This window comes from Aythya fuligula, chromosome 5 (genome assembly GCF_009819795.1).
Source record: "Aythya fuligula isolate bAytFul2 chromosome 5, bAytFul2.pri, whole genome shotgun sequence".
In the NCBI taxonomy this organism is placed as follows: domain Eukaryota; kingdom Metazoa; phylum Chordata; class Aves; order Anseriformes; family Anatidae; genus Aythya; species Aythya fuligula.
The window spans coordinates 54,192,912-54,218,870 of NC_045563.1; the positions used below are offsets into that span (position 1 = coordinate 54,192,912).

Sequence of the window (25,959 nt, forward strand, 5' to 3'; positions counted from 1 at the left end):
CCAGCATAATGTAAAAACCAGTCACTTCTCTCCCACTCAGTGCCTGCTTATTGGAAAGAGTGAACGCAGATAATTAACGTAATGCTTAGGATTATTAATAATATGTAATAGGGAAGGGTTTCACATTAACAAGCGACTTCAGCTCATTTTCAGCGGAGATGCTAACCTTTCTGGTAATGTTGCCACTGATTAGCATTTGCTGTGATGCTGTGTAGTTGAAGTAGGACAGTAAATAAGCTCTCTTCTTCTGCATCAGTTCACAAATACCAGACAAATTCCTGATTGTATATCTAACAGCAAGAGCGGTGTCAGGTGAGGATGAGGGCAATACCTGGATAACAGAAGGGTGAAGGAAATGCGCAGAAGTAGGAGGTTTGGCAATGTCATTCTTGCTTCTGAGTCACTGGTGAGCTAAAAATCTGAGCAGAGTGTGAGGGGGTGTATCGACAGGGCAAGCTAATTGCTGTCACAGCAGTTGCCTCTAATCTTATTTTCATGTATTTATAGTGTGTAAGATAACATTTTCTCTCAAGTGAGCCCTCTCGCAGGCCCCTTGGCACAAACGGGCCGTTTCGTATCAGCATCTTATGAAGCAATACTCTGACTACTCGAAAGGGATCATAATTGCTGCCTCGCCAGGTTTCACTGGGTACATATTCAGGTTGAATTCAAGAGCTCTAATGGCCTCGATTACGGACCGATAATGAGGTTTGGTGCCACGCTCAAAGCCTGAGTGGGAAGAATGGCGAGCAAAGAGGGAGCTGAAATAGGGGACCTTTGGGACAGCTTCCAGCTTTGACTTGTGATCTTTCTTTGTGCTCCTGGGCTTTACCCCGTCCATGACTCAATTACTTACTGCACACAAGTATGAAAGATTGTTCTAATGTGGCTGCTTCTTTGTTTCCGAGGGCTGTTTTCAGCCAGTGTCCTTAGCAATTGAATCTGCTTCCACCTTGTATTCAGAGATGCCTTTTATTTGCCGTAATTATCTGCTCCTAGCACAGCTCTGCCACGCAGAAGGATTTGTGTGTGTGCATCTACACGCCTTTGAAACCACTGCCCTTTGTGTTCTGATTCCAGGCGGTAAACTGTAAGAGGGAGAGGAGGATAAACATTTTGTGGCTTTTGAATCAGGGGAACAGAATTAAGTTTTCCAAGTTTCAGATAGCATTAGAGTTCCCCCACCCTCCTGCTTATGGGGCTGGGAATCAAAATATTGAGAGTGAAAGGAAAGATCAACAGTACCTGCCTTTATTTCTTCCTTCCTTCAACAACATTATCTCCGTAACTCTCTTTCCACTGTTTTTCTGATGTGTTTGGGACTTAGTAGTGCTGTGAGCATGAAATCAAAACAGATGCTCACGTCAAAAGAGAAAGCTATTGTTTTCTATTGCTTTATATATTTTTATGTGTTATCTATTTGTTATACATCATTTTTTTGTACCCATTGTTAGCTTGCATACACATCATAAAGGTTTTTTGTAATGTATTTATTTCCCATTTGTGAAACTTTTGCTCCCTATCCACACTGTAGCCTGCTCTCCTGTTCGTGACATTATTCAGCTTTGGAAATAATTGTGACTGTCTCATCTAACTGCTGCTTCATCAGTTCATGGGTCCTTAGGTCAAAGAACCTTTGTCTGTAGATTAACCTAGAAAACTGATGTTAGGTGTACCCTCTGGGGAAAAAAAATAATTGTGGTGCTCTGCATTTTTTAGTTTTATCTATTTATGGAGCCCAAAACTTGAGCAACTGAAACTTCTTTGTGTTTCTTAATTCCAAGTGAGACTGGTAGCAGATGCCATGTGTGATAGCCTCTATTCCTTAGCAGGAGGATAGCTGCCACCTCTGCCCTGGAGTACCAGCTCTCTCTTCCTTTGGACTTTCCCACATATTATTCAAGAATGCCTCTCCACAACCCTTTAATAGAGGAGTCTGGCTTTAGGTATGGCAGGACACGTATTTTGAGTTACACAAATGCAGATCAGCATCAACTACAATAGAGGAAATTCGTTCCAGGTTTAAATGAAGTCTCTGCTAGCCTCTCAGTACCCGAGGACCTCCTGTTAAAATAGCCATCACGTTTCCTTGGACAGCATGAAGCTATTATTATCTGGCTTTACAATTCATAAAAAGAAAACGAAGAAATACAATTCCAAAGCAGCAACTAATTGTACTCGTTTCTATTTCGGGAAGCCCAGCTGGAGGCGTTTGCCAAGCTGTCAGACCAGCTTGCCTACGTTCACAGGGGAGTTCTGCGGCAGCAGGCGCGCCTTTGACTTCCAGTGCCACAGCTCTCCTTTTCTGGGTGCTTTTCTGGGCTGATCGGGTCTGTCTTGCTCTGTTCTGACTTTGAAGTCCGAGCGTGTAGGTGTCGGGCAGCTCATGTGCTGGCTGCACGTGCCCGGCCGCACAAGGGCTGCGCTCGGAGCCGGGCGGCTCGCTCCCCTTGCAGCGCTGCTGGCGAGGTGCTGGGGATGGCACGGAGCATGTCAGCGTTGCCAAGACCACTGCGATTAAATTGTTGGGGAGATAGAGAAAGCCATCTGCTATTTGTTCCCCCTGCCTGCTCGCTATTCGGAAAGCCGGTGCCAGACATTGCTGGCAAGGCCGGCTGACTGGGTGCCAGGCTGTCATGTGGAGAAGGCCTGGCTGCTGCTCAGCCCGGGTCAGGGGCTTGGTGCCCCGTCTGCAGGTGACATTGTGCTTATGTGTGGAAAAGGCTTGGCTGTCACTTCGTGGAGGGAAGTTGCGGCAAAGGGTGCGAGGGTAGCTGGAGCGTGCCTTCTACAGCTGGTGTCTTTGCGCTGCTGGGTGGCGAGCCCAGCTGAGCTGATAAAACGTCCTCGCTCTCTTCGGATGCACGGCCATCAGAGCTGGTCTTGTGCCTGCTCCATCCCTGGAGATAGGCTTGGGTGATGTAGCCCGGCATTGCTGTCAAGTGGTGGCCTCAGGGTGCTGCTACGCCTGCAGTGCCATGAGGGTCAGAGGGGGCCTGCGTCCCCTTCGTGCTCAGCTGGTTCAGAGGGTGCCACACTGGGATGTGGTGGGCAGGCTGCGTGCGGCTCTGACAGCTTCCCTGGAGGCAAATCGTGACTGGGAACCTTCTCTGGCAGAGCGTGAAGTCCTTTGGCACATATCAAGTTCCTTAAGCAACAGGAAAACGTGCTGAAAGAATACTAAGATCACTGCAATGTTAAGGAGCTAAAGTTTATAAAATGCCAGAAGAGGTCCTAGATAAGTGCTTTTAACATTTGTTATATAGTCTTTTTGTCAATGTGACACAGTTTTTAGTGGTATGGCCATGTACTGTTTTTTCCTACATTGGCCATATACAGCAGGGAGTTAGTAAGTAGTTGCTTAACAGTATGCTTTGTTCAAAAAGAGCAATATTTCAGACTCAAAGCTCTATTTACTGTATTTTATGAAATTCTTCTCTAAAAACACAGTTCATAAATTCATACGTCTACTTTTTTTATTCCTCCTCCACTATGAATGTGTTTCCTTTGGGGTTCTTCAGTAAGTAGTGTTGATCAGTGTAATAACTAAATACTGCAGTGGCATCAGTGTAAATTCACTTCACCTCTGGATGGAATCAATAGATTTTGGAGATGGTGCTATCTGTTATGTAGATCAGTGACCAAAACACTGGGAAAGTGAAAACAAGACTAACACCATCCTTAAAATACAAACCTCATTTAGGGGTGTATGCTGTACACTGCGGAATAGGTTCAGAGCTTCCAGACCCTAATACTGTCTCTTTTTTTATACCTGGATGTTCATCACAGTCCTGTTCCCATCGTTGGCTCTGTCTCTACTCTTCAAAGTTCAAAATGAGGATGGTGTTTTATATATATATATATATATATATATATATATATATATATATGTACACACACACCCCTGATATGTAACATCCCCTGGAGAGGTTTGGTGTTTGCTGTGAGCAGCGGCAGTGGTGCTGGCACGGCGCTGCCTGTCCCAGCAGCAAGTGCTAGCGGTGGGCTTACGGCGATGGATTCTCACTGATCTTTGTAAAGCAGGTTAAAGCTTTGGTATTTGCTAGTGCCCTAATTTTTACACAACATGCTAATTACTCTTTTGAATTGGAAATGCCTGTTCAGCACAGCGCAAGAGAGATCGGGATTGACTTTGTGACGTTGTGTCGCAAACAGTGTTGAACCTTTTCCTGTTTATGTAGAAATGCTGTTACGGTTTTCCTGGGCCAAATTAGCCATCGCCACATTTTTATTCTGCTCACAATGCACGTGCGTGTGCACGCATGCATATGCATACGCAGTTGTAATCTTCTTATTGTTGTGCTCGCAGCGATACTGCCCAGAAGAATTTTTTCCTGACATCAGAGATGATGGTGATTGTGGAAGTGGATGCAGCTGCCTGAAAATGAAAAATAAAAGACAAAATAGAAACAGAAATATTTTGCATCTGTGTGGAGGAGAAAAAAAAAGAAGTAATTAGCCAAGGATAGATAAATTGGTTTATGACGAAAGCCCCAAAATGGTGGCACAAAATGTTCCAAAAGGTTTTCTGTACGATGACACTTGTGTTCAAGGTTTCAGCCCAGAGTTTCTCTGACAGATTTGTGGATTTCTGGCAGGGTAGAGCAACAGGAGAGTTAATGTCTGAAACAGGAAGTCATCTCACTTTCAGAAATGGGCATTGCTATTTCAGTTTTTAATTCTGATAATTAGCAGTAACAGTTCATCCTCAAATTGTTTCTCTAACATTAGGTGGTCCAGAATTGCATGATTTAATATAACATTGTATCCTGTCTGGAAGAAGACAGGAAAAGCTAACTGCTATTAATTGCTCAAGCTATTTACTGCAAAGAAAAATTGGTTTTCCATTTATATACCTATGGAAGAGTGCTACTGCTTCTGCAGAGTGATGCGCTTCAAAGGCTTTAACGTTGTGTATTAAATGCTAATTTCTGTTACTGGAAGTCTGTCTCAACCTGTATTTCATGTCTGTTTAGCCAGGTTGCTTCTCTTCTTCCCCAGCGTGTTAGTAACGTGTTCCTCAGTAATCTGCAATGTCTCCCTATGTTCTCCTTGCCTCTTAAGCAAATGCAGCAGCCTCCTCGGGTGTGCTCTCTGGCATCTTACTGCATTCTCCTCGTCCCTTCTGGCAGCCGCGCGTCTGTGGAAGATGCTTCTGTGGTTCCTATCTGATGTTTGGCCAGCTATCGACCTTGTCTTTGCAGATGAAGTCAGGATACCGTAAGAGTGTTATTGAGAATGCAAATGAGCTTATTGAGATGTCCTGGTCCTGCTGTTTACACAGATGTTATACCCTAGGGGAAAAAAATTGCATCGTAGTTTGCATTTTATGTCGAAATCACTGTTACTGCAGGCCAAGATGCTGTTCACATCATTCAGTGTCTTTCTAAGAGATGTGAGAGGAGAACTGGAATTAAAATCACACCTAAACATGTGCTGTGGTTTCCTTCCTAAAGGTTTGCTGGTAGTTCCTGCTTCTGGATCTCCTGCCTAAGCGTGTTCTGGTGGACCAGGTTAGTGTTTATAGCTGATGTCCAATAAGCCTCTTCCAATGGATCCAGATGTCTTTTATTTTGTTTTATTCAAGAAATAGAGGGATATTTCAGATGAGAAGGGCCCTGAGGAGGCCTCCAGTCCAACCTCCTGCTCAAAGCAGGGTCAGCCATGAGATCAGACCACACTGCTTGGGGCTTTTTCCAGTTGGGTCTTGAAAACATTCAAGAACAGTCACGAGCACACTCTGGGCTAGGTGTGTCCCTGCCTGATTGTTCTCACATTGGCCAAATTTCTCCTTATACCCAGCCTAAACATCTTGTTGCAGCTCATGCCTGTTGTCCCCTGGCCTCCTGTTGGGCACTGCAGCATAAAGCCTGGCTCTGGAAGCTCCCTGGGGCTGCTGCAACATGCCCCGAAGCTGTCTCTTCTCCTGGCTGAAGAAGGCCCTTCCTCAGCCTCCCCTCACAAGGCAGGTGAGGATCAGCCATCCTGCTGGCCCTCTGCTGAGCTCCCTCCAGTTAGTGCAGACGGGTGGACACAGAGTGGTTTCTTTGAATTAAAATTGGTGCTGGTTCACTTGTAATTATCTCCTTACCACCGTGCTGCCCGTGTGGATGTTTCTCTGAAGTTTGTTAACGTTGATCCAAAGAGAAGGACACTGCATGGTTCCACAGTGGTTCTTGTTTGAGAATAGTTGTATGTGCTTTGTGGGGGGTGACAAGGTCGAATAGGTGATGTTTTTCTAAAGGGACTAACTGAGTGAGCTGAGGAGACATGGAGCTGGTTATGACGAAGGTCGGGACTTCCACTGCTTCTTCAAGATGCCAGAGCTGCGAAGTCTGGAGGTATAATTGAAGGTGAAACAGATGTTAGATGCATATCGGAGCTTCATTGCGGATCACTGTCTACAAAATCTGATATTTAGCCAGTTATTTTCCAGATGATGCTTTTTTTTTTTTTTTTTTTTAACATGCTGAGGGAGCAGCTGTGCTTATTTTATCCCACTCCTTTAAGTCATTTTGGGCAATTAAACAGATGGATGCATTTTGAAATCCAGTTGCGTCTCTTTCAGCATCTGTAACGTCATTGTTCCCCCTGCCAAGCAGGGTACAAGCGACCAGAGCATCTAATGAGCACTTTGCCTGTGACAAGGTGCCCCGTTTGCCAACAGCCAGTGGTACATTAGTGTTGTGATGGGGACGATGGGCTTCTACTGCTTTCACAACACCACAACTTGAGCTTTGCTGCTGGAATAGGCAAAGCTTGTGTTAATTCCAGTACAGGAGGTGACTGCATCTCTGGAATGCAGGAAATCGTCCCATCGATTGAATTCCATCTATCTGAAAAGAAGGCTGCATGTTACATATTATATGATAAGCTTCAGCCAGATCTTCTCTGGGGGTAATACTGCCTGCTAGGGCTGTGTGTAGGGTTTTGACGCTGACACGTTTGCAAAATATTCCAAACACGCTGAGTAGCACTATTAGAAATCATGGGATGAGATGTTTAAGGTAAATGCGATGCTGTCAGGTCTTTATACTGTAGATTTAAACAGTGTAAGTTGAATAAAAAACCATATGTAAAATTCTGGGTGACAGGAAACCTCAGGATAGAATAATATCCTGTCACTTAACACAAGAAGTTAAATATTGAAATATCGAGCCTGTTTAAGGTAACAAACATCATGAATCATTACTTCCTTTGTTTTGTTATTAAACCAAAATAGGCAAAACATTGCAACACTCAGTGACTTCTTGGACGTGATATTTGGGTGACTGATACTGCAAAAGCTTGGAAAAATCTCTGTTAAAGCAGTAGGAGGGGCAGTTAGCAGTTTGCTAATGGGAGAACCAAGGAGATGCCAGGATGCTTGAGAAGGGAAACTTGGTCTTACCGTGCATGAGGATGCTTGGTGGTCTTATAACACTTCAGGCTTGAGAATTCAGTATTGGACTAGAAGGCAGAAAGAGTAATTGTGTCCTGTACATTTCCTTGCAAAGTGATTTTTGATTTTTTCTGGTTTTAAACTGAGCGTGATGTTTGGTGTTTGTTTGTATTTATATATTTAAATAATATATATGATATATACATACATTTTCAATATAAACCAAATTGGTACTTTCTGTTTATCCACAGTTTATGGTAGTCTTCCTCAAACTGCCTTGTGATGGATTATCACACTGGAGATGGAGGTGGCACATCATTATTACGGTGATTGTTACTTTGTGCAAGTTGATTCTTAAGAACAGTTACAGCTGCTGGGCTTAAGGTTGACCTCAGTTATGGCTGTGTGAATTTGAAGAAGTTTCATGGAAGTTTCTGACTTAAAAATTTCAGTAGGGCCACTGTCCCCCACCTTTACCTTCTGAGGATGTTTGGATTTTGCCTTATCATTAAATCAGGACAAATCTATCTTTGAAGGAGCCGTGGAAGCTGGCAGCATTCGTCCTGGGGCATCGTGTTAAGTGCTTTCAGCGTTTCCTTTTATATCATTATGAACTGCCCAGGTTGTTATATATATTCTGCTAACACATTCAGATAAAGCTGGAGTTCGTAGCACTGCAATTAATCACTATGACACTGTGTGGTGCATTGCAGGTGACCTCCAGTGGAGAACCGCTCCTGAGTGGTTGCCCTGTGGGAACGCTCTCTTTTTTTGGCTTCTAGTGGCTGCCTGCAGACTGGAGAGGCCTGGGCACCAAATTCGGTTGCAAAGTGTACTTGGCAAAGCCTGCAAGTGCAGGGTGATATTTGTGTTCCTCTGATACCCAGCTGGTGAGCATGGCAAGCACAACTTCCACGGCTCCAGAGCTGTGCTGTACGTCATCAACCCAGCTGTGTGCCTGCGCTCAGTAAGCAAGGGGACTATTCTCATACAAATTTGTTGGTTACGTGCACCAATGGCCAAGGAGATAATGTGAATATAGGACAGGATTGGAACAGCAATTTAAGTAAGATTTGATTAATACTTGACATTTTAATGTCAAATTCTGGCTCTGGCTGTAGTAAAACTATATTGATTTAGAGCTGTCTGATTTAGAGCTTTATGACTGTCAGCATTTTGTTTGAACAGTCATCATTTGGTCTTCAGAAAACAGCTGAAGTTGCTTGATGGTAATTTGGCCAATTTATGTTTGTTCAAAACTGCTAATGTGGGAGAAATTTATGGCAGCTTAGGCTAGGTTGGAATGCCTAAGCAGATCCAGCTGAAATAAAGCCTTATCTTTTGATCTGCTTCTCAGGTGATTTTTGCCTACCTTCAGGCTATGACCACTCTTGCAGATGATGGAGTGGTTGTGTTTGAAATGTGCCAGTGAGGGACAGCAAGGTTCAGAAGGAATAATGATGTGAGATTGTCAGCTGATGGTGTGACATAGCTTGTAACTCCAGGATTTTCTTTTCCCAGTGTTTCTCGAGAAGACAGGGAGTATAGCAGCACAGGGAAGAGAGCACTTTTTTTTTTTTTTTTTTTTTTTTTTTTTTTTTTAATTCATCTTCATATTTCACCTTAACTTGATGATCTTTACCAGTGAAGTGCATTAGTGGTATTTGGATTATCACCACCTTCCTTCTGTGATGTGCTCATTAGTGTGATTCTAGTCACAGATGCTTTCTTAGCTTTTCCAAATACATGAAGCCATGGACAACGTCAAATCAGGCATAAAATAATATAGGAGCTGGTACTGTTAACCTTGAGGAAACAAAGGACACATGAATAGATTAAGAATACCCAGATGCACATCCCTGTTGGGAGGATGTGATTTGTGAGAATCCTTTAAAAATGGTATTGAAATATTTATCCCAGGTGCTGTTAGTGGCATGGGAAGATGTTTGTACTTATGATCACAGATGTTAACAGATAGTGAATCAAGGTGAGCTGTAGGTTGGCGTGACAAAGCTAGGCTGGTAGGATCATAAAATGTATGCATTATGCACTAGGTGTTACACAGTGGTCAGTGCTGTGACCACAGTATAGTCAGACAAGGTCTTACAATACGCATCTGAAACTTACAGCATTGCCGAAAGCGTTACTTGAAACAAGCTCTTGCATCCTAAATCCCTTCCACTCCTGTTCTTGCTGAGTTTAAGTCTCAGGAATTTATTTAAAGTCAGAAGGAGGGGCCTTTCCAAAGCCAGTCAGAGCACTGCTGTTAGGATGTCTGTCTCCTGCCAGCTGAGCCCAGTTTTACTAGATCCTGAGAAGGTGAGGTGGCTACAGGTCCAAAACCAACTGCAGCAAAATGAAATTGAAGAAGCAGCTCGGTGTTGTTGCATTGGCTCTAACAGTAGAAATGTATGTAGCTTTTGAGTAAAGCACTACCAGAGTCATCTTCAAGTAAAATGCTGGTCATGTAATCCAATGATAAATACATCATGAAATTTAAAATTAAAAAAAAGTCTGGAAAGAGGTAGGCAAATTATTTCAATGTGGTTGTGATGCCAGCTCCTACAATTCATGATGACGTTACAAAAACATCAAATGTTCTGCTACAGAAACAGTACTAAATGGGAACATTTTTCAGAAGATGCTCAATTAAAATGGTGCCATTTCGTGTCACCATGTGCAAGTCCTGCCTGCACCACTGATGTTGCAAGTGAAACTTTATGTGCGTCTTCTAAAAATGCACCAAGGGTGTTTCTTGTCCAGATAGAATTTACCTTGTGTATTTGTTAAAGCATGACACTGTTATAAAATGAGGTGGAATTAAACCCAGTGTGAATTAGAAACATGTCAGGGGATTACAAAAGGGATTTTAGATCAGAATTAGTGTAATACAGAGGAGATTTTTGTGAAAAGAACTGGGAACAGAACCAAGGTTTTCTCCTTTGCTCTATATAAAGAACTCACATGTACAGATTATAACTGCTGTGGTGAGCGGATGCCAAATTATATAATGCCTCCACCACTATTCCTGTTTTCTAACCTCAAGAGTTTCTCTTTTGGGAACACAACCAAAAAAAAAAAAAAAAAAAAAAGCAGCTTGATCACATTTATACCTTTATGGTTCTTCCATGAAATGGTGACATAAATCTGCAGACCGGATCGGGCTTTTACATATCTGATACTGTGATCAGTGACAACGGATGGATTTGAATGTGCAAAATGCCTGCGGTGCCAAAAATAGGTCCATATTTATTCCTGTCATAACTTCACTGAAGTTAATGGAGTTGAGCCAAGGCTGGATGTGGCCACAGCCTATAGGACAGCTGGCCTTCTGGCAGCATTTGTTTGACAAAAATGCTTTTGTAAGAACAATTACGTCTTCTGATATTGATGGTATATATGGTGACATCTCAGGAATATTCAAGTGGATTGAAAATGAAGGTTTCAGATGCATCTACGATGCCTAAAAGACAAGGAAAGCACAGATAAAGATATTTGCAAGCAAGAAGCGAGTGCAGTTCCATCAGCAGTTCTGGACTACCAGCCTACTTAATGAGGCTTTTTAATTGTAATAATAATTCTACGTATTTTGTTCACTAACAGTAATGTAACTTTTGGCTTCATTGAGGATGGATCTTGAGCACAATTTGAAGGGAAGGTCTGATTCTCTCATCATTTGCTGCATTTGGTGAAGTTGGTCATTTTACTTGCAATAGCCATGTGCGATCTATATAGGCATTTTCTTTCCACTTGGGTTCAGTTGTTAATTGGTAGTGTCTGAGCAATGAGGGCAGCCTCAATGGTTTTAGCTTTCCAGAAACATTCGTCCCATTCGTCCAGATTCAAGAGCAGTCAACCCTGGCTTTTTCAGTTTACTGGTTTTGTTTTGGGCAATGTGCTGACTTGCGTACAAGCTCTTGAACTACAAACTATTAAAATAGCTTCTGCTGAAGTACTGGGCTGCTTAGTAACATTTTGAGAATATTAAGCCAGTTCTTGACACCAGCCTTGGCACCTCAGATGGCGCTAAGTGGCCGCAGCTTGACTCCTGAGCAAAGGCATTTCCCGAGCTTAAAAATCAGTCCTAGAAGCCAAGTCAAGTCACTACTACTTCGTTTTATTTATTTATTTATTTGTTTTCTTCCAGGGAAGTAAAATGCTTGTTTATAGCATTTTTATTTTTTTTCCTTCCACATGCCCCCAGTCAGGGAACAGGGTGGATGCTTACTGGACCTCAGGCAGATAAGGGAGAATGTTGTGGTTATTCAAGCAAAAATACTCATCATCTTAGAGCTGCAGGGGAATGTTCTCCTAGTTAGTGGCTCATCTGACATTTGTGGCAGGAAAAAATGAAGCTCTTGCTTTTTAATATTGCTTACTCTAAAAGCTCGGATACAGAAATCTGGGTGATGGTTTCCGGATCCCATTGACTGTCCAGAAAAAAAAAAAAGTAGTTTCTTCTAAAAATGCTAGCTGTAAAAACAGGTAAAAGTATTTATTAAGAGAAAAATAATGATTAGTTACTTGAAAAGATGGACCAAATTAGCATTGTCCATCTTTGTAGATCTAGGCAGTATGTGACCTGTAAACAGTTTATGGCCTTATGTTGCAGATGCGTTGCCACTGGATGCAGTATGTATCATCAATAATCGTTCATGTATCATTAATTAATTATTAAAGTAGCAATTGGAAGAATCATTTCATTTTACTCAAATTAGCTATGTATCTGTCTTAGTGTACTGTAACCTAGCCATTTTCCCCAGATGAAAACAGAACAACAAAACCTGGCGAGTCCTGTGCATCTGGGATTGGTGGCCTGAACCTAATAAAATGTGTAAGTGAAGAACAGAAAATAAAGCTGTCAATTAGATCTTCTAATAGTTTTTAAACTTTACTGTATTTTATTACAGGCCTAAAATTAGCCTTGCTTTCAGGCTTGGATCTTTTTCAAGCTTTTCGTACTTGAGCCCAACCTTTTTAGTTAGGAAGGCTGAGTTTTCAGCACTAGACAATGGAAATGGTATCATAGCATTTTACACATTTCTGTTCCCATAACTACCAGTCCTTTCGTATGGCCAGTCTGACTTTCTTTGTCAAGTTGTTGGGCTTTAAAATTTTCTATACAGTTGTGCCTAAGCAGATACTGTGTGCTGTTTTTATGGCAGGGAGGTAAACGTTGGAAGATCGCTCCCAATGAGGTGGATGGATGGAGATGGGCTGTTTCCAGCCTGAGATTAGTGGAATAAGAGCTAGACTGGAAACAGAGTTACTCATAAAAATAAACTGTTAAAAAGTTACCCTCTTAGAGTTAATACAAAGCTGCCTGTGGGGCTGATAGATACATATTTTCAGATGTGCTGAATGGCCCAGGAGCAACGCAATGCCGAGTTCACGTGGGAGCTTCGTGTGTGCTGTGGGAGCTGGAATTCGGCGACCAGGGGGTGATGCTAAGGGGGAGACAGGGCAGACAGCAGTGGTGGTTTGTCCAGGCTTTGCTTTTGGGTTAATGTGAGACAGATAAAAACAAAACCCCAAAACAATATCCAAACAGTGCCTAGTGTCTTCTGAAACAGTTTTTGGTGTTAATGGGGACAAGACCTTTTTACACTGAAATGCTGAGGCAGGATAGTCATTTAGCAAGAGTGTAACACATTCTGACTCTCATTTCCAATTCTGCCTCTTACTCCCTCTGTGACTTTGGCTAAGTCATCTCAGATGGCGTCCCCAGAAGGATGTAGGGATGCGGGGACTCATCTGATTTCCAGTTGAGCTTTCTCACTCCTAAAACACTCTCCTAGCCTTGCTGCCTCATCCTAGAGCCCTTCGCACCCTGGAAACGCTGCAGGTTTGGGTCTGAACCAGCCCAAGATGTAATAACCTGTCCTTGCACCTGGTGGGATATGGGGTGCCCTCTGTGGGGCAGGCATAAGGCCAAGGGGTGCCCCGAGCCCCTTCAGGAGGGCTGCGGGTGCAGCTGTGGGGACCGGGACCCTCCCCTGCCTCACAGAGGCTGAGGGGAGCGGGGGGGGGGAGCTGAGGGCCGGCCGGGGGCCTCACAGAGCTGCCATCCCCTCGGCGGGAGGCTCCCGGAGCCCTCGGGGCTTTCGGTGCGAGGGCCCCGAGGCGGTTGGGCTCCGGCCCCTCCTCCGGCGAGGCTTTGGCTCCCGCTCCCCCGGCAGCGCCGCCCCGGCTCCCCCCGGGCTGTGGCGGAGCCCGGCCGCGCCTCAGGCGGGAGCCGAGGCAGAGCGCGGCGGGCGCGGGCAGCGCCTACCATGAGGCGGCGGCCGCTCCCCCCCCTCCCCGGCAGCTGAGCGCGTACACGGGGATCCGGGGCATTTCGGCGTGTTTCGGGAGCGGGCGCTTCTCCTTCCCCGGCGTCGCCGTCCTGTGGGCAGCTCTTAAGGCTTCTAAGAGGCTTGGCTCGGCGAGGCTGGCGTCCAAGGGCATCAGTCATTAAGGCGCTGAGCTGCATCTGCTGCTCGGCTCAGAGCGGAGAAAGACATCTTAAGCTGGAAATCCTGCGGCAGCAGCAGGTTCCTGGGGGGCTCGGGGATGCAGTGACGGGGAGACGGAGCGAGAGGCGGCTCTGCTGCTGCTGCTGCTGCCAGGGGGAGAACCCGGCCGGAGAAACGAAGGAGCGAGCTGAACGGCAGCAGGAATAGGGAGGAGGACAGTGGCGAGGAACTGAGAATAAAATCAGAGGAAACAGGTGGAAGGCTGGCACGAAGCTGCGAGATATTTTAGGCTGAAAGCTTTTTTTTTTTTTTTTTTTAATTCTGAGCTGGTTTTGGAGATCCCTGCAGTCAGCCAGGCTGCTCTAGCACAGCAGCTCCCCAACCGTGTCCTTTTCTCTCTCCCTGCCTGCTGTCTCCACCGTTGCTGCTGCTGACAGAAACGTGTTAGGGAAGCAGAAGGAGAAAATGCCAGCCATCCTGGTAGCCTCCAAAATGAAATCGGGACTACCTAAACCCGTCCACAGCGCTGCTCCGATCCTGCACGTCCCGACGGCCAGGACCATCCCACAGCCCTGTTACCTGAAGTTTGGGAACAAGGTGGAGGTGACGAAGCCATCCTATTCCAGCCAGATTCCTCTCAAGTCTCCTAACGGGCAAGAAAACGCAGGAGATGGACTCCCACCAAGGAAGAGTAGCTCGGTAGAAAATGGATTTGACACACAGGTTAGAAAGCGCCGAAGGCTGGGGAGGTGTACGGGAGAATGGAGTCACACATTGAATGCGTGCAGCAGGTTTTATGAGGTGGACAGTGGTGTGAGCAGTGGTGGGGGGGTACATGTGTGTAATAACATCTGCCTGCAGTGCCGGGGTGTTTTCTGTTCCACATAGTGGTTATCTCTTACCGAGGGGTGATTTTGTAATTTCGCTAGCCTGGTGGGGCTGGCACTGGGGTTGTGAGGGATGGTGCTGTGCGTGCTCTTGCCCTGCGCTGCCTCGTGCACTGGCTCTGCCTGCACCTGGGGGTTGGTGGCAGGGAGGTGGCAGGGATGCTGCTGCTGGGGTGCGCTCTTTGTGTCCGTCCTGTAGGTGCTGATTGCGTTGGCTGGGTTCTGTGGCTGCGACGTGGGGAGATTGCTGGTTGTCATGAACATAGATTGTATTTGCTTGTGGTCACACCGCGTTAGCTGCGTGAACGTCTGGTGTTTGCAGTTGTATGGGGAGCAGAAGGGAGGCAGTGCTTTATGCTCGGGTACAATACAAGTGTCATTCACAGTGCAGCTACGTTAAATAGCTTACATAGGAGAGGGATATTCAGGCAGAATTGTCTGTTTTAATGCTATGTGTGCGTGACATCACAGGTGCAGCCTCTTATCAATTTGCATTTTTTAGAAAACATCCACAGCGTCGTGAAATCTATTGTTTTTACAGATGCTGCTCCTGCATAGGGAGGAGAATCGTACATTCTTCATCTCAGTTCCTTTTTTATCAGCACTGTAACGTTTTCAGCATGGCTCAGGCTGCCTTGTGCTGCCGATACCCCAGTGTGCTCAGCAGCAGCGTGAGCCATTCGTGTGCTAGCGTACTACGGCATGAGCAAAGCAGACGAACGGTCTGCTGCAGCAAGCAGAATCGATTAGCATCTTACAGAGATTGCTGGGTAGCAGCATGGTGAATTTTGGAAACAGACAGATACGTTACAGGCTTCTCCTACGGGCATCTCATCCCAGGAGAAGGTGGTGCTACCACTGTACCGGATCGGGAAATGATGATGGATACCTCTCTCCTTTTCTCTGCTTTCTTTTCCTTCCTCAGGGAAGAATGAGTCATCCCTGCCATCTAGGCTTTGAAATCTGTGGCCCCGTAACCCTGTTCTCTTCAGGAAAGCATGACTACCGACTGGGCGGGTTTGGCCCCGTGCCCTGGATTTTTGGATATGCTGCACTTTGTTTGCTGGTAGCCAGAGTGACGTATCAGGCTGGTGAGGCTGGGCTAGCATGCCTGTAGCAGCTCCTCGGGGACCAAGAGCAGAAAAAGGAGACAGACAAGTATTGGTGTCAGAGTGGTGGCAGCAGACAGACTGACCTGTGCATCACATCATGTTCTTAAGAGGGAAACAAATGCTATTTTTCCCCTGTGCTAGTGTCTGTCCTTGTAATTATGAAATGTCAGCAAAATCTCATTATGTGCTGTGCTCTCTGATGCACCTTGGTTTCTGCATAGGAATTTACATTCCTGCAAAAGTGATTGTTATTGAAAAACATTTTCTGATCTTACATTATAACCAGAGATCCTGCCAGAGTGGTAGCTGTTGGCAGCAGAGAGGGGAATAGAATAGCATGTTGTTTTTAACCCTTCTTATACATGTACAGCTGTAGCACAAAACCCCATTTCTATATCCTGATGATGAAAGGGTCTTCAAGCTGGGTTATTGTATTTAAACAGGAAGAGATTGGTGCAAAAGAAATGTCAGGTAATTTTGAGCGTTAATAACTTAGGCAGTGGGAGAAATCCTAGGCTTTGTCATGCTCAGTAACCTCTCTTGTGTATAAGTCTGAGCGGGTGACCAGCACCTTTTAAGGTGTGAACGAGTGAGGTTTGTTTTACTATCCATTATCGTGGGTAAACACAGTCCTCTTATGTTATTCTTATTGATTCATCCTTAGTTCCTCTACCCACATCAGCGTGCAGGGTTTTGCCATTCAAGGCAGTGATCTGGGACATCGGTTTATATCCAAAGGGAGATCTTTCCGGATCAGTTATATCAAGGGTACTCTTCTTTTCCTCCCTTCCCCTGTGAAGGAGTGGGAGGAGGAATGGGACAGAGGGACAGCTGCCAGGTGGCGTATTGGTAGCAGAACCATTTTTATCCCAGGAAAAACCTTCAGCTATATTCAGGTGTAGAAGTGTTTTCTGATAATAAACCCCACAAAATTTAGTCTTAAACACCGCACTAGGACTAAATGAATATATATATGTGCTATGGGGTGATCATCTGCTTCCTTGGATATTTTAAGCACTAATATGGCCCTCGCCATTTTACTGTGCAGGCACCTGGCATTCTGTTTCCCCTGCCAGGGAGAGAATTTACATTCTTCCCATGGCATTTATAGTTTAGATCCAGAAAATGGACTGATGCTGAGTGTTTTGGCACCTCTCTTCTGGTGATCTGGGTCCCCGCAGGGGTTTGCAGCCCACCAGGAATGACAGAAAATCTTCCTGTGTGGATGGAGGAAGAGTTGCGAAGAGGTTCTGACACTTGGATCAAAACCCTAGGACAAGAAATAAAAATGACTGAAATCAGCGTGTCTCGTGCTGTATTCCTTGTGGGGGCTGAACTTGGAATTTGCATCCCCAAACTTTCTCTTAGAGCTAGAGGCATCGACTGCTGCTGTCAAAAGCCAAGGTGGCATCAGACAACTTTCAACGCAACTGGAAGAGAAGCGTTGCTTTGATACAACTGCTGAGTGGTTAGAGTATCTGTTCAAGAGAGCAGGATATCTGAGTTCAGCTTCTATTTCAACATGAAGGATTTCAGACTTCTATTATGTCTCTGGAGAGTTTCATAATCGCCAAGCCACAGGATGTTCTGGGAGTATTTAAGGGAGTTTCTCTTAATCCTGTTGAAGTCGGTCCTCTCTGCACTACATAATTAAAAATTCAGTAGCACAGACAAAATAAGGACAAAGAGCAACTCATTTGACCTAATGTTTAGGACATCTGCCTACAGATGATGGGAGGGATGCTACAGAGTGAAATCTTTGCGCATATGTATGAATCTTTCTCCCCCAACGTGGCTGTATATGTGCTTCCACACTGAATTCATGTTTGCCTTTTTCTTTGCGCTTTCTGTACTGATATATTCTAGAGAAGAGGCTGTGTGCAGTGCATAGACTGGAAGTCACAACGTGAAGGTACTAGGTCCTGTTCTAGCGCTGTTGTTGGATGATTCAAGCCACCTGAACACCAGTGCTAGGTCCGTCAGCTTTTCAGTGCCAGACTGTACTCATTTGGATCTCAATTCTTCAAAAGACATGGGCACTGCATGTAGTATTCATTAAAATATTCATTTTTTAAAAAATGCTGAAAATCATAGTGTCCTACTTGGGAAAGTAGGATACCAGCAAGAACTTCTTTATGTTTTGCTGTGTGGTTATTTGTCTTTTTTTTTTTTTTTTTTTTTTTTTTGAACCTTCTTGTTACGGTTTTACATGTGTAAGCTGAATTTTATAGTAACTGGAAATTTTGTGCCTAAAGGCCATATAAGGGCAATGGGTTATTTAAAATGCTGTGCAATTTATAAAAAGCATTCTTCAGTGCATTTCAGAGGCACTTTCCAAAGAAAGGTCTGAGGGTTTTAGCATCAAGCCCATTGTAAATGTTAGTCTGAAATCTTAGGTCGATGAATCATGGCAGTATTGTGCCTATTTTATTGTTACTGATATACATGCTCCATTCATTTTTCCATATTAAACTCCCCGTGTTGTGCACAACAGTACTCTACTGTTGCACTTGTGCTTATTTCGTCTAATTTGAAAACAGCGCCAGTAAATTACACCCATGTTTAGAGAGCATTGTTTTGGAAATATTTAACTTTGTTACCAGAGAAACTTCTGTCAAATAGATAGTAAGATAGTAATCTCTCATATACAACGTGGTATTTATTAGTTATTCTGAAAAAGTTGTTTGTATTTGGCTACCAAATTTGCATTAATTGTGTAAGGCCAAAATTATTGCCAATTAGAAGTCTTTGGCCATGGTGAAATTGTGCAGGGTGCAAGAAGGAAGAGGCTGCTGCGAGAACGCAGCCTGTTGCCACGTTATTGTGAAAGCCACTGAAGGACATCGTGGATTTAATTACCGTGTTCATTGCTGTTTTGTTGTATACTTCAGCTGCTTTATTTTTGCTCTCTGCAGAACCTAAAAAGCAGTTACTGTTTGGGTCTTCAGTAACTGCAGTAGTCCTATAACCACCGGCACGTTACAAAGTCCTTGGTCCTCCGTTTCCACTCCAGCACCTCGAGTCGCTGTGGACAGGCATCAGTCTGACCTGCTATGAAAGCGTGTCTTCAGCCATCACCTGAAGCACCCTGCTTGGGTACACGGTTGTCCTTAAGGTTTGGCAGGGAGGGGTGGCAGTGGGATTGCAGACACCAAACGTGCACTTCTCCGGCTGCGAGTTGGGCAGCTCGCTTGTCCCTTCCTTGGTAGATGTGGTAGACAGGTGCTCACTAGGGGTTGGCAGGTTCTCCCTCGCTTTTCTCTTCCTCTACTCAAAGTAAACCTAATCCTTTTAGCTGTTTCTCTCAGGATTTCTAGAACTCTTACAACTATTCATGCTCTCTCCTGACCCCAGTTCAGCAGAAGTTGCCTAAATCTCTTGTAAAAAATTCTGTTCCAGCTGGACACTTGATTCTGCTTCATTATAGCTGAGTGCAGCAGGTATCACTTCTCCTATCCTACACTTGAGTTTTCAATTGATGGATATTTTTAAAAGGATTTAGTTTATTTTTAATTTTTGGCAACAAATCCACCCTGTTGACTCATATTTTTTTTTTTATGATTCACTGTGGCATGATATCATTGCCTGCAATAAAACTACCTCGCTCAGATAGCTCCCATTTTCTATTTTTACACTGCATTTTTCTCTTAGTGATATTCCATTCACACTGCTTTCCCAATTTGTTAAACACATTTTAAGTTCTATGTGTATCTCCCAAACTGTTTGCAACACCCATCCAGGTTAGAAACATCCCTGGGTTTTTCCGATTAACTCTTCTGTTCTCCAAGTTAATGACAACATGGAATGGTAGAGATGCTCCCTTGAGGATCCTTGTAAAAACCTACCTGGTAGCCATTCCCAGCTTGATAGTACACTACCAAAAAATTTCATAGAGTATTTCAGTCAGTTGTGTGCTGCCTTGCAGTAGTCTAGCTACTCACAAATGGATTATTTAATGGGTTGTTCCAGTGTTTTCCACACTTCAAATCTAGGCTGACATCAACTGGTTCACGAGCCACGCGTGACTTGCAATCTATAAGCTATCAGTTAGCCCTCTCTGTCTTGCTGTCCCCAATCCCATGCCACTGGCAATCCAGAGGAATTTGTATAGTTCAGATATTAGTAATTGCTTTTCTGAATTTTAATTATTTTTATCAAAAGCAGTTTTATAACTCCATATCAACTTCTTGCTAATCTGAAGCTTCATGAGGGGAAAGATTTAAAAAAAAAAATTGCAGAAAAATTATGCCCTTGTTTCTCACATGCATTAGCCATTTTTTATTCATGATGGTGGGCTTGGCAGTTTTAGTATAGAGCTGTCTTCAGAAGGGGTAGGAATCTTGTGAGGCTTAATCTGGTTCTAGCTGAAAATCAGATGTACACACACTGGTCTCAATGCCATTATGCAAGCTGCCTCAGTGGTGGAGTCGAGTCTCACCAACACTGCCATGCTAATTTATAAAAGAAATGTTGACAAATGTAGTTAGTAATACTAATAACCAAAAAAGATGGCTTTTTGCTTTGTTGGAGGAAGCCAAATGAAGTCATGTTTAGGATGCGTACAAAGAAGTTTTAGTGAAGAGTTGGAAAAATCTAAGGAAAGGCATAGATTTAGGCTAGCAAAATCTATAACCACAAAATTGATTTTAAGTTAGTATTGATTGCGATGAGCTTGCTTATGTAATGGTAGTTATGTCCTTAATTATATTCTTCCAGAAGATTGCTGTATCAGCAGTCTGGGTCTCTTAAGTCGCCAAACCCTCCTATTTATGATTATAATAGTTTTGATTATTATTTTATAGGGACATATGATAAATTGTAAGGTGTTTGGTCCAAGTGAAATGTTGTCAGAGAACAAACGAGGTAACAAGTTATAAAGTGTTCTATTGTGATTATTAATATGGGGTTTTCAGTAATTTGTCATTTAATTTGAAGAACTACCTTCTTCAAATGCCCTGCATTTGAACAAAAGCTGTAAGGTTGCTCTATAAACTCAAGAGGTTATTTCATCATTGGTTTTTCATTTTGAGTCTACAAAAGGTCACTTGGGTTCTGAGTGCCATTCAGCTTTTAATTGTGACTGGATAACGAGCGAAAATGTTTTTTGCTCTGTTATTGGTTTCAGACAGCTCTTCAGGGAAAAAAAAAAAAAAAAAAGAACATTTTTCAACATTTTATGTTCCTTCTCAAGGTCGGTACCTTGCTGTGGACTTGCCCAAAATGGCATTTCCAAAGCTATGTGTTGGTGACCTAATGCTGCTGTTGAATTCAATCAAGTTTTCATGGCCCAGGGTGAGTGGGTTTGAAACATCCATTTAATATGACCTTTTTTCTCGCTTTTGAGTTTTATGCTGTTTCTCTGATTACTGCTAATAGGTAGTATCTAAGGGGGCTTCCCAACTTTAATATACTTATCCTAAAAGCACTCTCTAGAGGTAGGGATATGGTTCTTACTTCGTAAATGAACGGCTAAGGTACAAAGAGACTTACCCAAGGTCACAGTGTCTGCTGTGCTATAGAAAATTACTAGCTTGTCCCCAGACTATTAGATTATCTTTCTTCTTTGCTGCTACTTGTTATTCAATTCAAAACGCTTATTCATACAGTGTCCAAGAGTTCTCCCTCTGTCCTTGAAACTTCTAGCTTATTCCAGAAGTTATATGATTTCAGTGAGCATTTTCAACTTTGTCCCTGATTTAAGAAGTATTGCTCTGTAGAAGCACTACGTGTATTGCTCCAATGCTTTATGCACGGCACTACCCAAGTAGATGCTTCGGTCCAGCTGTCCTCTAACCAGTAACAAGTTCCTTTTTCCTCTTGCTCTCCTTCTCCCTGCCTTTCTTGGTATCCTCAGCTGCACTGGCGAATTTCTCTGGAAGCTTACAGAGTTTGGCTTTTACCTTTCCTCCGTTGTTTGTCTCTTCTTTGATGTATGGTTTGTGTTTTAATTTTTTAGACACTAAATCTCTGCTGGAGGTTTGTTTGAACTGAAGTTTAGTGCCAACAGAAATGCATTGAGTCTTCCTAGCTGTCCAACTGCTAGCTGGTATATCTAATTTGTTAATGTTCAAATATGGGTAAAATCCTTTAAATTTAATAAGCAAGTGTAAAATGGGGAAACAAAAAGACAGAAGCATTTCTGTGTATGGTAGGCCTAGTATAGACAGTACTTTTAGCCGTACAAGTGGTCTTAGTAACTGAAAACCTCACTGGCATACCTCATGGAGCTCATCGTAAAGTCTTGTTCTCCAGTCTTCTACAAAATGCTCTCATCAGAAATAAGATCTGGTAAATATAATGAATCTTCCCCAAGGATAAGTACCGAAAACTACCAAATAGAAAGAAACAATGATGGGATGAACACCACCTGTGCTCTTTACAAATTCCAGCCGATATTTGGAATATCCAAATTGTATGTGGTTTTGTTTGTTTTTAATCTAGAGTCTATTTGAAAAGAAAGCCTTTATTTTATCGAGATGGAAAGGGTGGATTTCGTTTTTGGTTTGGGAAATCTGGGGGTTGGTTTTGGCTCTCTCTGATTTCCTTTGAAGAGTCCTTTGAGAAACTTTGTCTGCTCCGGAACTTCAGTTTCCATATTATCTCACCCCTGGATTTACATCTCAGTTTAATTTGTAGAGTAGTTCAATGCTTTTAGCCTACGCGTCACTTTTTCCTACCAAAGCAGAAGAAATTAAGGAGGTATTTAAATTAATAATTACTTTGGTTGAACTTCCTAAACTTGCATTACAAAAGAAATTTAAATATTGTTTTAGAAGATAGGGTTTTGAATAAATCGACAGTTGGGCCTTCAGTGGAAGAATTTTTCTCTCCTTCCATTTTTTTCTCATTTGCTTTCTGTTCATTTAAGCTATGGGGCTAAATTTTACATTTTGATTTTGGTATAAATCAAGAGATGCTCTTAAAATTTACCCCATTGATTTCATTTGCTCTTCCTTGGAGCAAACTGTAGAATCTCAACCAAATTCACATTCGTTCCCCTGAGAAATCTACCTGACTAAAAATACCCTGGTTGAGCATTATTTTTAGAAACAGTTATATTTGAAGTATATAAATGGTCAGATTTTATGTGTATTATTAGACATGAACTGTTGGTACATTTTGTAACAGGAGGCTGCTTGCTGGTTTTCCATTCACCAAGAACGGGAATTCAGTCAAACACTTGGCACTTGCTTGTATGTCTCTAATTTTATCTGTAAATTGTTCTTTCTGAAATAGTTTGTGGAAACATTCTCAGTTTATTCACTTTTGCAAATCACAGGCATGGAAATAGTTGCTAAAACCTATAATAAATAAACCGTTTATTAAAGTAAATAATTGAAAAAACAGGTTGCTTCCTATTTTAAATCAGGCTGAGATCTGGACTTTTGCTGTGATTCCACCTTTTTTTTTCCTCTTGAAAGTATTTTTAGGTGTGTTATCCTTGGATTATTTTTCATTTTACTTTAGGGTTATTTTAGAATTGGAAGCAATGTGTGGGAAAACAATAAACGAAAGGAAAAATATCTAACCTCTGGGTTTCGAGATAGGCTTTTACGAGGACTTTTGCCCCTGTGCTTGTTCAGTTTTGGACTGCAATAGCATCCTGCTTTGGACTGTAATAGCATCAGGTTTGCCACCATGTCTGTGCCCGACTTGGGGTACGAACAGGTTCTTGGCTCGGGTGGTCCCGGGCGTCCCCAGGGCACGTACCATGAATCGTGGAAGAACCCGGTCGTACCCCGCCGAACTTCTGCACAAAGTGTGTTTGGTAAAACAAAATGAATACCCTAGAGGAGTTTCACGTTGCTGATCAGGTCTGTGTGGTGACATCCAGTAGTACATGTGGGTACTGAGATGTTTTTATACTTGGGTATCTGAAAACAGGTATTTAGGAGCTGCTCCCTTTCTCTTCCTCTGTGTCCACTTGAGCCGCCCACTGTTGGAAACTACAGGTAATGGTAGTACTGGTAAGTTAGATGCTGCTTTTCTATGACAGTTTTTAAGAGTGCAAGAGATACCCTTCCATGTCATGTCTATTTTGGCCTTTTCTCAGATTATGACACTAATTACAAGGAAGTCATTTCTAATCAACTTGTACAAGTGGCCTAGCAGATTTGCTTCCTCTGGCAGATGCAGCCATCAGGTGTCATATCCTAAGTTCAAGGAGATGTAAAGATTCATGTCATGTTTTTCAGAGTCAGAAACCCTCCTTAGACAACATAGCACGATGCAAAGTTTTATTTTCGTAGATTTCGTCTAAGAACAGTATCTGTATGTGTGTGTCCAAGGCTCAAAGTCCTGGAACAGATGTCGAGGACACCTTTGCATCCGCAAAGGTCAGTGCGCAACTTTGATTATTGCTGGTGGAGACAGTAATTAATGGATTAGTCTGGTAAGACAAATTTGATTCAGTTACAAATTATCCTTCCTTTCAAAAAGCCTTACAGACATTTAAGTCTTCAAAACTAATTTTAAAAATGTCATCTGTGTTACAAGATCAAGTGCGCGTAGGCCGTTTGAAGCCAGAGCTTAGAAATGGGTTGTTCTTTTTGCTCTGTCACTGCAGGTCAGGCTACTTTTCAGAATGGGCATACATATTCCAGGCTCGTCTGTGGCTTTATTGGGATGGATTATTTTGGGAAAGAGTATTTTCAGCATTGCTATGTCTTACTCCTCCGAGATGCCCGGGGAGGGAGCGCATGGGGATCTGGTCATGCCGGGTAACACGGGAGCAGAGCAGAGCGCTGCCAGGGCCGGCTGGCAGAAAGGTGCCCGTCCTCCTGCAGCTGGGAAGGGCAGGAGGAAAGCCTCTGGATGAGGGCTGTACGAGGCCAGGGGAATTCTGAGGAACCTGCTCGAATTTCCTGCACAAACCCGCTTTCTGCTTTTCAAGAGGGAAGAGCAGTGGTTGCCTAGGAGGCCGTTTCTAAGCAGTTAGGTGGAAACTTCCCTCTGCGGCAAGCAGGATTTTGCTTTTGGTAGCTCTGACTCAGTAGCCTTTCGGCTTTTTACCTGGTAGGCTGAGGATGACATGGAGCGGCTTGTTGTTACAGGATTTAATACTTGGACTCCAAAACCCTCATAAGGGGCAAAAACACTTGAAAGAGGATCTGGCCCCAGACCATGAGGGGACCCCAGGCTGGCCCCGTATCTGGCTGCCTTTGGGTGGTGGAGTAGGTGCTGAAGGGCGGGGAAGGGGAACCACAGCTATCTGCTGTGCTGTGTCCTGTCCTTGCCAGCAGCTACCCAAGCCTCAGGTGCAGGGGGGTGAGTGAGGGTCCTGTGGGAGGCTTGGGGCTGCCTCTGCCATGGGTTGCTTTGGTTGTCCTAAGGAAAATGTGTCTCTCAGGGGTGCTTTCCAGCTGGAAGGCTGGTGGTGAGGGCTGGAGGACCAGCCCTGTTGGAGGTGAGGTTAGTGTGCACACACAGTGCGGTGCGGTGGGATGTGAGATGCACACAGGTCTCCACCAGTGCTCTGGTTTGTTGGGTTGGATAGCGAGGCATCTGTACCTAATTTTTAACAGAGAAATCATTCCTAGTCTCTCTGTGTTGAACAGATCACTTGCAGTTGTAGGCACATAAAAAAAAAAAAAAAAAAAAAAAAGAAAAAAAGGCGTAGGAAAGAGTCTGAAATCAGAAAGCTCCTAGAATGCTCAATAGCAGATTGCTCACTCTCCTGCACAGAATTTCACATTTGTGCTGAAGCGTCTCCTCTGGGCCCCAGCAACACGAGCTAGATACCACCTAGTCCTCTTTGTCACCTCCAGAGCTCTCCAGGATCCGGCAGGTTTGCACTGGGCCGTTGTCTTCATAGTCTGAGCAATGGCCGTCGGCATGAAGCATTGTACTGAGGACCAATTCCTCCCCTGGCTCCCCGTGGGCTGCTGCATCAGCAGTAGCAAGCTGATGGATCGTCAGGTCCACTCTGTGCTTATTATGCAGCATTAAGCAAAGGGAGATCTGAAAGTTCAGCGGTCTGCTGGCAAATCATGTAATTCTAGGTAATTTTGCAGGGGTTCTTAGCAGCTTTGATATATATGCATTTTCAACAAATGAAAGCCTTAGGCATTTTGTGCACGGGCACATTTCAGTCCTGTAACAAT

General features: G+C 43.6%; 1 protein-coding gene across 6 annotated transcripts in view; it reads left to right on the forward strand.

The window, feature by feature from the left end:
* The window catches only part of NAV2 (neuron navigator 2), a 395,640-nt gene that overhangs the window by 157,441 nt on the left and 212,240 nt on the right, over positions 1 to 25,959 (forward strand). For 4 of the 6 annotated variants that reach the window (XM_032187590.1, XM_032187591.1, XM_032187593.1 and 1 more), the window contains exon 1: positions 14,275 to 14,580. The exons of the other annotated variants lie outside the window; for them this stretch is intronic. In XM_032187590.1, the coding sequence (XP_032043481.1) occupies positions 14,323 to 14,580 (258 nt within the window). In that variant the 5' untranslated portion in view covers positions 14,275 to 14,322. Of the gene's footprint in view, positions 1 to 14,274; positions 14,581 to 25,959 lie in introns of those variants that run through there. 6 annotated transcript variants of the gene reach the window in all.